Consider the following 12,955-nt stretch of genomic DNA (forward strand, 5'->3'; position numbering starts at 1 on the left):
TCTAATCACAGTAACTGTATCATGAAAACAGTTGGAGAAATGAAATCAGCACCTAAATCCTCTTAACAGCTCCTGAAAGATAGACAGATTTAAGCTGGAGCTAAAATCAGTACAGCACTTACATCCTCTGTAACATTGATAGTCACTACTTCATTAGCCATGGTCAAAATTTGGGGTATTGAAAGTAGCTTGTCCACCGTCACCTGTGAAATGAATGATGGCAAATAAAGACCTCCATCTAATCAGCCCCACAGTCACATTCATTATCAAAGTGTTAGTGAACCAATAATCCAATAGTATTATTACAACATCTTACTTGCTAAGTTCCATTTTACGATATCTTCCCCTCCCTACTGAGATACATAAAATATGCATACTTGAACCTGATCCATCCTTGCCATTTTCAGGGCTCAGACCATTAAAAAGTCTGCCTTGCACTATCTCTACTTCCTAACTACTGGAGTTGCCATCAAAATACACTCCACCTCATCCTGATCTGTGTTGTCCTATATAGGGCACAATCCGTAGAAGTTTATCCGGCATTGGTCTCACTTCCCCACGCCAATTTAACAATCTAAAATACTACAGACAAGTATTTTATATATAACAATGGTTTATTTTACATCCATAATAATGTAGGGGCCTGTTTACTGAAGTTTTGTAGTTACTGCGGGTTACTTGCAAAATGTACTACAAAGTTGCAGGCATTTACCACATCTTCTGCATTGCTGATAGTGTGGGTGTATCTATGCTATCAGCAATGCTGCTAAGAAGAATTCCCCAGATCCCCTGCACCTAACATCCAAAACACCTTCCCACCCCCGTCACTAATGCCTCTGGCTTCCAACAAACCCCCTACCCCTCTGACAGGCACCAGGAACCACCTTGCAACAGGCACCAACAATCCCATTGGAGACTCCCACTTTTAGAGCAATTGTAACTTTGTGCATGAACATTTGCAAACTACTATGACCGTTTCAGGGTGGATATTTTATAGAACGCGCATAGGCACCTGTGCTGCCTTTTTTAAATAATTCAAAACTAATTTCCCAAATATCATCTATTCATAGACCATCAGATTCTGGCCAGTACCTATAACATTCTTCCAGGTACAAAATGGTTTTCCAGTTCTTCATAAGTCATAGGGATGTTACCTATGATCTTTGAAGATAAGTCAATTTTGTTGAATTTAGAAAATATATAACAATTCAATGATAAAAATTTAATGATTTAAATGAACTGAAAGGCCATTTTGTACCCAGAAGGATATTTTTGGTACTGGCCAGATTCCAATGGTCTGACATCTATGAATAGATATTATTAGGAAATTACTTTTGAATTATTGTACGTAGCTTTCTTCTTATAAGGTACCTTAGGATACCCTAATACAGAGACTTTATAAAATAGGCATCCTTTTTGAAATTCCACAATTTCAATCAATGACAGAGCTGAAGAGTAACAGTTATTGGAAAGAAATAAAGGCATCTCTTACGGCTGCTGTGGTGTAGATATGATGCTTTACTAGCTCTTGCAGTTTATTTTTTCCCTAGAAGCAGAAAAGAGAGATTAAATGTTTCCGTGGACATTTGCCACAACAGAGGAAGAGAAATAAATCAAACCGAGATTTGAAATGGTGCAGAACGGGTACAAGTGGATCCATTTTTTTACTCCATCAAAAACTACAAGGATTAGGGGGACACTCGGAGTTACCGGAAAATACTTTTAAAACCAATAGAAGGAAATATTTATTTCATTCAGAGAATAGTTAAGCTCTGGAATGTATTGCCAGAGGACGGGGTACGAGCTGGTTTTAAAAAGGGTTTGGACAAGTTCCTGGAGGAAATGTCCATAATCTACTAATGAGTCAGACATGGGGGAAGCCACTGCTTCTCTGGGATTGGTGGCATGGAACGTTGTTACTATTTGGGTTTTGTGACCTGGATTGGCCACTGTGGAAACATGGTACTGGGCTAGATGGACCACTGGTCAAACCCAGTATGCCTATTCTTATCTGCTAAATGAAGCAATACTCTGCACTACATCAAGGGGATGGGACTTGTAGACAGCTTTTTCTGTGTGTGGTTATAATCAAAGCAGTTTATAGATTTTAAAACAGGTACTTATTTTGTACCTGGGACAATGAAGTGTTACATATCTTGCTCAGAGTCACAAGCACCTGTAGTGGGAACCAAACTCACAACCTCAGAGTGCTGAGGCAGCTGCTCTAACCACTAGGCCACTCTACTAGGGTTACCATATGGCTCCAGAAAAAGGAGGCGGGATCGAGACATCTGGGTTTTACTTCCACTAAAAGCAACGGAAGTAAGGAGGCGAGATCGAGACATCGGGGTTTTACTTCCACTAAAAGCAATGTCTCAATCTGTCCTCCTTAGCCAAATGATAACCCTACGACTCTACATAAGACAACACTTCCTGAATCATGTGATAGGGAGAGTCTTTAATGGCAGCACTCACCTGGGTGAAGAGGTAGATAAGTCTCCCATCTCTTAAAGTGTCCACTGCTGCATTACTGGGCACAAACACAGTAAAAGAACCTGGTCCGTTTAATATTGCAGGCAGCTCACAATTCTGGAAAAATGAAACAGCTTGTAAAAGAAAACAAAATCTAATGAATTGTAACCCATAAAATTTAATAAGACTATACTATTTAGCCATAAGAAATTCATATCTGACGCCAAAACTGGGACAGATCTTGCATTTCCCAGAGTTCCTCAACAAATATGTCCAATAAACAGAGAACTCCTGGATATAAAGTGAGATGTATTTCACAGGAGACCGTATGAAATGTATTTAAAATACCATTGCAATGCAAACAAGAGAAAATTGAATATTTTAATATTCAGTAACAACTGATCCTGTGTCTTCTGCTGCTGAGTTTAGGAAAATTACATTTCTAAAACCAGAGAGGTTTTTTTCCCAATGCAGAAAATCAACTCATCTACACATTCAGCTGACAAGAATTCTGTGTCACAAGGAAAACACTGATCCAGTCTTGGTTGCACACTATTTCATATATGTGGATGGAGTGCTATTTATTTGATTTGTACTAGAAATCTAAATCTGTGATATCTAATCTAATTTAAATTTCTGTATCACACTTATCCAGTACAGGTTCAAGGTGATTTACATCAAGAGAAGGATGCAGCATTGCAAGTAGATAGGGAAGCAGGAGAGGGTAAAAACCAGAACCGAATAAACACTCTTCTTTATGACACGGAACTAGCAAACCTATAAAGAACATCCTACCTACAGCAAATTTTCTCTCTTGTGCAAGTAGTCATGTTTTTAATGTATAGCCTTGTACACTCACAAATAGTTTTTGGCCTTAATTGACGCAGGATGTCTGGAGCTTTTTAAGAATTAACTACAAAGCATGAGGAAAGACTTTGCAAGAGACATAGAAACAAGGCAACAGCAGTTACCATCAGACAAATGCACAACACGGCCAAAACTAAAACAGTAGAAAATACAAAATACTGTATATTACTCCAGGAGCCATTCATGGATCAACATTTGACACATGAACGGTTATGCAGAAGTGTTTTGAAAGCTAAGCAGCCCAGGGAAGTGGATTATGGACGCACTGAAAAAAACTGGCTCAATTGATATCTGTAGATTTTATCAGAAACAGGTAGAAAAATACTCATCTTATGGTTCTGATGGTGGAAAATTTGTATACAGAAAGGCACAAGGTGGCATGTCTCATTCATTGAAACATAGAAATATGATGGCCCACCCATTCTGTCCATCCACAGCATCCATTATCCTCTCTTCTCCCTAACCTGTCCCATGCTTTCTTGAACTCAGACACAGTCTTTGGCTCCACCACCTCTACTGGGAGACTATTCCACACATCTACCAACTTTTCTGTAAAAAAAGTATTTCCTTAGAGTACTCCTAAGCCTTCTTGCTCTGGAGCTTCCTTTCAAAGAAAAAGATTTGCCTCATGAGCATTTATGCCATTCAAACATCTCTATCATGTTTCCCCTCTTCTGCCTTTCCTCCAAAGTATACATATTGAGATCTTTAAGTCTATCCCCATACATCTTATGAGGAAGACCATCAACCATTTTAGTAGCTTTCCTCTGGACTGACTCCATCCTGTTTATATGTTTTTGAAGGTTCGGACTCCAGAATTGTAAAAAAATAGTCTAAATAAGGTCTCACCAGAGTCTTATACAGGGGCATCAATGCCTCCTTTTTCCTACTGGCCATTCCTCTCCCTAAGCACTCTAGCATCCTTCTAGCTTTCGCCGTTGCTTTTTCAACCTGTTTGGCCACCTTTAGTTGATCACATACTATCACACCCAAATCTCGCTCTTCTGTCGTGCACAAAAGTTATTCACCTCCTAAACTGTACTGTTCCCTCGGATTTTTACAGTCCAAATGCATGACTTTGCATTTTTTAGCATTAAATCTTAGCTGCCAAATTTCAGACCATTCTTCAAGCTTTGCTAGATCCTTCTTCAGGATTATTCACACCATCAGGGGGGGTGTCTACTCTATTGCAGATTTTGGTATCATCCGCAAAGAGGCAAATTTTACCTGACAGCCCTTCAGCAATAATGCTTACAAAAATGTTAAAAAGAACAGGCCCAAGAATCAAATCTTTTGGCACAGAGAGATCTCCATTGACCACTACCCTATGTCGCCTTCCACTCAACCCGTTCCTGACCCAGTCCGTCACTTTAAGGCCTATGCTGAGGGTACTCAGTTTATTTATTAGACGCCTGGGTGGAACACTGTCACAGGCTTTGCTAAAATCTAAATATCTAGCTGTGGCGGCGGGCGGGGGTGTGTGTTTTAAAATAAAGGTGGTTCGGAAAAGGTGGTACGGCGGGGTAACAAAATTTGGACCTTCGCTTCATAAGACGCACCAAGATTTCCACCCACTTTTGGGTGGAAAAAAAGTGCATCTTATGGAGCGAAAATTACGGTAAATCAGGACAAACTTTCAATCACATAGGAAGGTAATGCTCAAGAGACAGAGGAAAAAGGGGAACAATTTCCCCACAAAACCTCACCACCCAATCATTGCAGCACTTCCAATTAACAAGTTAATACTACTGTGCAATGCATCAAAATAAGTAACACATATCTTGTTAAATAAAGTTCTTTGGCCTCAAAGTTAAGTGTTACTTATATTTGATGCATTGCATAGTAGTATTAACTTGTTAATTGGAAGTGCTGCAATGATTGGGTGGTAAGGTTTTTGGGGGAACTTGTTCCCCTTTTTCCTCCATGTCTCTGAGCACTGCCTTCCTATGTGATAACATGCACTAAAACTAGTTTGAAAGTTTGTCCTGATTTAATTCTTGTCACAGCTGAAATATCAGCGTTCTCTCGACACAGGCAACACAAACCAAAGCACCGCCATGTTGGGTCTTTTATGTGCATTTGCCAGAACAAACTTTGCATTAGACCGATTAGGACACCTTGTGCTGTTTCATCTCTTCATCTGATGGCTATCGCTGTCGCCTCGCTTTCTATGAGTCACACACACAAAACAGTCATCCAAAGGAACACAAAGAGCATGATTCTAGAAACGGCACTGTAACTTAGGCAGTGGTACGTGCCATACTGTTGTCTAACTTAAACCAATTTAAAACTCATTCAAAATGTGGGCGTTGGTAGACGCCTACAAAGGTAGGTATCATAATCGCATCCAAGGAGGCGCCTAAGGTCAAAGTAGGCGTGGTTAGGGTCAGAGATGACCTTAGGCACCGTTAGATGCGATTCTCAAATGAACTTAGGCTTCCGCAATGTAGGCCAGTAAAACTCTGACCTACACTGAAGCTGCCTAGGTTTCGTGGTAGACGCTGTTGGCTGTGATTCTTTAAATAGTGTCTAAGCACAATTGACATGCGACCAGTACTGCTTTCGTAGGTAGCTGCCAATTTAGGAGCCATTTACAGAATCTGTCCCACAATGCCTTACAGCAGCAGGCGACATGTCAGAGTATGAAACAATCGTCAAGTATTTCCTTCAGATAAGAAGGGAAAATTAACTTACCTCCAGCATAGTTTCAAATCTGTTGAAGATCTCTGTTTTGGCAAGAATTTCTCCAATGCTGATCTATAGGAAAAGGAAGACATAATGAAAAAGACAAGACTCTTGAGGAAAGTGTGGGAGGTACATGTCAACGAAGGCTGCAAAAACTAATCTTGGACCAGCACAAGATCCAAACAGTATACAAAATAAAATATCTAAATGGATAGCAGTATTGATTACTCCTCATTGCTATAAAAAAATAATGAAATAGGCCAAAATAGGGAGAAATATAATACAAAACCCTCTGTGTCAAAAAAATATACTTCTCTAACAAATCATCACAGAGCATGCATTACAAAACATAATCATTAAATATACAAATAAAAATAAAATAATATAATAAAAAAATAATGGCCACTTTCTTGCCCCTGGAGTGTATGTCAAATGTGAACACAAGCTCAGTGTTTGGGGACCCCAGATTTGCAGCACTGTGATACAGAACTCAAAAATTAACATTTTCAAATTCATATCAACAATTTTGACGTGCCTTAAAGACGCATCTTTTTAGGGAATCTTTCGAAAGTTACATATTGGATGTTTATTCATTTGTATTACTAGTCTTTGTGAACGGCATTAAACTTAATGGTATTCGCAGTATACAAGTGAGTTTTTATGTTTTATGGCGGGGGCAAGGGGGTGGACCACCCCGTTTACCTCTTTAAACATTCATTGGTGCGAGCAGCATCTTCCTCTTGCTGCTCGCACCAGCCTCGGCTCCCTTCTGACATCACTTCCTGGTCTCGGGACCAGGATGTGACATCAGAAGGGAGCAGAGGCTGGCACGAGCAGCAGGTGGAAGATGCTGCTTGTGTCGGCAAATATTTCAAGAGTTACACGAGGGCAGGGATGCTCAAGCAGCGGGGAAGAGTGTGTGTGTTTCTGCATTCCAGTAATTACAAATCATTCATATTTTGTTTGCTCAGTTGGTAATACTATCCCAACCAGACGACGGAAATATTTGCTTTCCATTTTACCCTACTTCATCTACTATATTTGATTCCTCTTCATCTATTATCTTTGCTCTGTCAATAAAATGATTCCAATATATATCTTTGAGAAATTGCTAATTTATACTCCTGCATGCTTTCTGCTATCACAATATGAGAGGTATTTTTGTTTACCCTCAGCGAGATTATTTCATTTAGAAACTCATAAAATGTGAAAACCTACTTGTTTTAATTTTGTTTATTGTAGGATCATAAGGAGAAATTAGGTTCTTACCTGCTAATTTACTTTCTTTTAGCTTCTCCAGACCAGTAGAGGTTAACTTTACGATTGGGTATATATCTAATCATGACCAGCAGGTGGAGACTGAAAACAAAACTTTGGGACAGTATATCCTAGCCCCTCCTCTCTATTTCCCTCAGTCTGCCGAATAGCCAAGCAGAACCAAGAACTGGAAAACAACAGAGAGAAAAAACAATACTCCGAAAGGAGTAACAAATAACATACCCAAAAAATGCTGTTGGAAAATGCAGAGGAGAAATTCCCGAAGGAAGAAGGTCCCCACAGCTCGCCAGCTAAGCCAGCCGAGCCACAGCCGCTGTTCTTCAATTCTCCCCGGCCCTAGAAAAATACTAGAACCCGCAGCAAAAACCAAAAACTGCCCGCGCAACAGCCCCAACAACAACAACAACAGACAGGGTGGGGACCTCTACTGGTCTGGAGAAGCTAAAAGAAAGTAAATTAGCAGGTAAGAACCTAATTTCTCCTTCTTTAGCACTCTCCAGACCAGTAGAGGTTAACTTTACGATTGGGACGTACCAAAGCAGTCCCTCTCACGGGCGGGACCCCCGAAGGGCCGATACCAGAACACGCTCACCGAACACCGCGTCCCGACGCGCCTGAACATCTACCCGATAATGCCGAACAAATGAATGCAAGGAGGACCAAACCGCAGCCTTACAAATATCCACCGGAGGCACGAGCGACGACTCAGCCCAAGAAGCCGCCTGACCCCTAGTGGAATGAGCCTTGAGAAACTCCGGAACCGGCTTCTGACTCAGAAGATAAGCGGAAGCAATCATCTCCTTGATCCAACGCGCAATAGTAGCCTTAGAAGCGCCAGCCCCCCGACGAGGACCCGTCAGAAGCACAAAGAGATGATCGGAGCTCCGAAAATCCCGGGTCCGCTGCACATAAGCATGGAGGACCCGACCGACATCCAACTTGCGCAGCTGTCGTTGCTCAGAAGAACCCTCCCGACTACCCAAGACCGGGAGGACCACCGATTGATTGACATGAAAAGGAGAAACTACCTTCGGCAGAAAGGAAGGAACAGGCCGCAAAACAACCCGCTCCTTCGAAAACTCCAGGAAGGGAGCCCTACAAGAGAAAGCCTGTAGCTCCGACACCCGTCTAGCGGAAGTAATGGCCACCAAAAAGACCGACTTCAGCGTAAGGTCCTTCAACGAACAGCCATCCAACGGCTCGAAAGGAGGGCGCACTAGAACAGAGAGAACCAGATTGAGATCCCAAGAGGGAATCGAGGGCCTTATGGGAGGCCTGAGCAACTTGGCCGCCCTAAGAAAGCGAATCACATCAGGAATGGCTGACAAACGCTGACCTGTCACCAGCCCCCGAAAAGCCGACAGGGCCGCCAGATGAACCCGAAGAGAAGACCAGGCCAGGCCCCTATCCAGGCCATCCTGCAAAAACTCTAGAATGTTAGGCAGAGAAGCGCGAAAGGAGACCACTCCCCGCGCTCGGCACCATTCCTCAAAAAGACGCCAAACCCGTACATAAGCCCGAGAGGTAGAAAGCCTCCGGGACCCCAAAAGTGTAGAGATCACCTTGTCGGAATATCCCTTCTTACTCAGGCGGCCCCTTTCAAGAGCCAAGCCGTAAGACAAAAGGGAGACGGGTCGAACATGGGAATGGGACCCTGCGTCAGAAGATCGCACTCGAGAGGCAGAGGAAGAGGATCCGCCACCAGATGCCTCACCAGATCCGCATACCACGGACGACGAGGCCAATCCGGAGCCACCAAGACCACCAGCCCCGGATGGCGAACAATGCGAAGCAGTACTCTGCCCACTAATGGCCAAGGAGGGAACACATACAACAGCCCCTCCGTTGGCCACGGTTGGACCAGAGCATCCAGACCCTCGGCCAGACCGTCCCTGCGACGACTGAAGAAGCGGGGTACTTTGGCGTTGCCACTTGTAGCCATCAGATCCATCAGGGGCTGCCCCCAAGCACGCCCTAGCAACTGAAACGCCTCGGCGCCGAGACACCACTCTCCCGGATCCAAGAAGTGACGACTGAGGAAGTCCGCCTGAACGTTTTCTACCCCGGCAATGTGAGAGGCCGAGAGGTCCAGAAGATGTGACTCCGCCCAAACCATGAGCCGAGCCGCCTCCTGCGCCACCAGAGTGCTCTTGGTGCCCCCCTGACGATTGACATAAGCCACCGCCGTGGCATTGTCCGACAGGACTCTGACCGACTTGCCCAACAAAAGGGAGTGGAAAGCCAACAGCGCCAGCCGGACCGCCCTGGTCTCCAACACGTTGATCGACCAGGAGGCCTCCTCCGTGGACCAGGTTCCCTGAGCAGAGTGACCCAGACACTGGGCCCCCCAACCCAGGAGACTCGCATCCGTAAGGAGCACCGTCCACTGCGGAAGATCCAGACCCACCCCCTGAACTAGGTGAGGGGTCCGGAGCCACCAACGCAGACTGCAGCGCGCCAAGCCTCGCAGGGGAACCGGAACATCCATCCCGTGCCTCTGGGGAGACCACCTCCGGAGCAGAGCATACTGGAGAGGACGCATGTGGGCCCGCGCCCACCTCACCACGTCCAGGGACGCCGCCATCGACCCCAGGACCTGGAGGAAATCTCGCGCCCGAGGACACCGGGACGCCAAAAGCAGGCGAATCTGAGACTGCAATTTGCTCACCCGGGCCTCTGGGAGGAAGACCTTCCCCAAGGAGGTGTCGAACAGCACCCCGAGGTACTCCAGACGCTGAGCCGGAACCAACCGACTCTTGGAAAGGTTGACCACCCAGCCCAGCGACCGGAGAAACTCCACCACCCGAGTCGTAACCCGGGAGCTTTCCTGCAACGACTTGGCCCGAATTAACCAGTCGTCCAGGTAGGGGTGTACCAGAATGCCCTCCGACCGCAAGGCTGCCGCGACGACCACCATCACCTTGGTGAACGTCCGGGGAGCCGTGGCCAGCCCAAAGGGAAGCGCACAGAACTGATAGTGCCGACCCAAGATCGCAAAGCGCAGGAAACGCTGATGAGAGGTCCGAATAGGAACATGCAAGGAGGCCTCCGTCAGATCGAGAGAAGTGAGAAACTCCCCCGGCTGAACCGCCAGAATGACCGACCGCAGCGTTTCCATACGGAAAGAGGGAACCTTGAGAGCCCTGTTGACCCCTTTCAAATCGAGGATGGGCCGAAAAGTCCCCTCCTTCTTGGGCACCACAAAGTAAATGGCGTACCTGCCCGTGCCCCACTCCGGGGGGGGCACTGGAACCACTGCCCTGAGATCTAGCAAGCGCTGAAGGGTCTGGCGAAAAGCCTGCGTCTTCCCCGGAGTCTGACACGGAGAAGCGAGGAAAAAATCCGGCAGAGAGCGGGCGAACTCCAGGGCATAACCGTCCCGCACCACCTCCAGGACCCACTGATCGGACGTGATCTCGGCCCATTTGGGAAAAAAGTCGCGCAGCCGGGCCCCCACCGGAACCAAGGGGGGCGCCGGCAAGGCGTCATTGTGCAGGACGGGAAGCGGGGGAACCGGCGGAGGGGTTCCCTGCCCCCCGACGGGCCCCCCGAAAGGGCTGCATGCGCTGGAAGAACCGACCCCGGGAAAACCCCGGAGACTGGAAAGAAGCAGCCCCACGCCCAGGGCGATACTTGCGAAATTCCCGCAAACGCCCCCGGGCCGCACCACCCCGAGACGCCGGGCGGGCACGGTCCTCCGGCAAACGGGGAACTTTCGAGTCCGACAGAGTCTGAATCAACTTATCCAAGTCCTCTCCAAATAAAAACGACCCCCGAAAGGGAAATTTAGTAAGCTTAGCTTTGGACGCCGCATCCGCCGCCCAAGCGCGCAGCCACAACACACGCCTTGCGGCCACGCCAAAAGCCATGGACTTAGCCGAGATCCGCACCAAGTCATACAGAGCATCCGAGAGGAATGAGGCAGCCATCTCAATCTTCGCTACCTCCTGATCCACCAGAGACCAGTCGTCAGACTCTCGATCCAAGACCCGCTCCGCCCACCGAAACACGGCGCGAGCGACCAGTCCCCCACAAATAGCCGCCTGGACCCCAAAGGCAGAGACTTGAAAATTTTGCTTAAGGATGGTCTCCAATTTGCGCTCCTCAGAGTCCCGCAAGGCAGAACCGCCCTCAACAGGCACGGTATGCCGCTTGGAAATAGCCGAGACCACCGCATCCACGACTGGCGAAGCTAACGTAGCCCGATCCCCTTCAGGAATGGGATACAGGCGAGCCATGCTGCGCGCCAGCCGAAACGGCGTCTCCGGCGTTTTCCACTGCTCAAGAATAATATCCCGAATATCCTGATGCATAGGAAAAGAGCGGGAAACGGAACGGATCCCTCGTAACAGAGGGTCCCCCACACGCGGAGTCTCCGGCGGCGCGTCCTCAAAACGCAAAGCCGAAGAAACCTGTTGAATAAGGTCAGGCAGCTCATCTCTCTGAAAAAGGCGCACCACGGACGCCTCGTCACTGGAGAACGGGAAACCCGACAACCCGCCGCCAGCTTCCGTCCCCTCCAGAGGGTCCTGGAATTCCTCAGAAGGGTCCAGGTCCTCCTCCAGACCGACACGTTCCTCCGACCACAAATCCTCGTCCCACGACACCCGCGGACGCTTGGACAAGAGAGGCGGCGGAGGGGACGTCACGTCAGACGAGAGAGGCAAAGCCGCAGGGAGCGCGGAGGAAACCCCACCCCCCGAGACCCCCTGGGCGCAACCGGGACCCCCAGCCGCCTGAAAATAGGCTTTGCATAATGAAAAGAAAAAATCAGGGGAAAAACCCCCCGAGGGTCCCAAGGGACTCCCTGCCACAGCAGGGGACCCAGCAGAAACCTGCCCCTGCTTAGACAAAACAGGGGGAAGGTCACCTGAGGTGGAAGACAAAATGGAGGGGCCAGACAGAGAAGATGGCGTCTTTCCCGCCAAAACAGCTCCCTCCACAGCCTGCAGCGGCTGAGAGACCTGAATAGTCTCAGCCGCTAAAACAGGCAAGCCGGCATCAGCTGTCAAAATATCAGCTGAGAGGGAATCCTCTAAAACCCGACCGTCGGCGGCTCGGGGAATCCCTCCGTGGGCGGACGGAGAAGACCGGGCTTCTCCACCGTTCCCTGCCGACTCGCGAGGCACCATCGGCGGGGAGCTCTGGGCGCCTGCAGCCGCTGCCGACGGAGCTCCACCACCTCACCGACCCAAACCGCCGAGTTCAGGCCGGCCGCGAGTGCCTCGCGGCTGGACTAAAATTGTGGCCTACTCCCCCGGAGAAGGGCACAATTGCTCCAGACGCGACCTAGCTATAAAAAAGTGCTGGTTACATGAAAAAATACAGTAAAATACAGTTTTCTTAAAGGGAAACAACCCTCCAGACCAGCACTACCTCAGGATTTTTTTTTTTTTTTTTTTTTTTTACAGAACAGACTCCACAGGCTCTCGAAGCAATATGCCTTGCTTGACTTAGGGGGCAAGGCTTACTGCTGAGGCTCCTCTAAAAAAATGTGGGGAGGTGGAGGAAGTGGGGGGAGGGACCCCGCTCGTGACCCGCCGGGTTTGACACCCCCGAGGTCGGACGAACCCCCAAACAGAGTCCGTCCAAGCTCCGTCCGGCTAAAAACAGGGACAATAAACCCCATAAACAAATTCCAACAGCCCTACCA

General features: G+C 47.6%; 1 protein-coding gene across 2 annotated transcripts in view; it reads right to left on the reverse strand.

Annotated features, from left to right (window-relative positions):
- The window catches only part of STAB1 (stabilin 1), a 238,892-nt gene that overhangs the window by 174,851 nt on the left and 51,086 nt on the right, over positions 1–12,955 (reverse strand). For both annotated transcript variants that reach the window (XM_033926301.1, XM_033926300.1), the window contains exons 14-17: positions 6,034–6,096; positions 2,476–2,589; positions 1,493–1,546; positions 123–203 (exon numbers count right to left, since the gene is read on the reverse strand). In XM_033926301.1, coding sequence (XP_033782192.1) covers positions 123–203; positions 1,493–1,546; positions 2,476–2,589; positions 6,034–6,096 — 312 coding nt within the window. The remainder of the gene's footprint in view (positions 1–122; positions 204–1,492; positions 1,547–2,475; positions 2,590–6,033; positions 6,097–12,955) is intronic.

The sequence above is a fragment of the Geotrypetes seraphini genome, chromosome 17, assembly GCF_902459505.1.
Source record: "Geotrypetes seraphini chromosome 17, aGeoSer1.1, whole genome shotgun sequence".
NCBI lineage: Eukaryota > Metazoa > Chordata > Amphibia > Gymnophiona > Dermophiidae > Geotrypetes > Geotrypetes seraphini.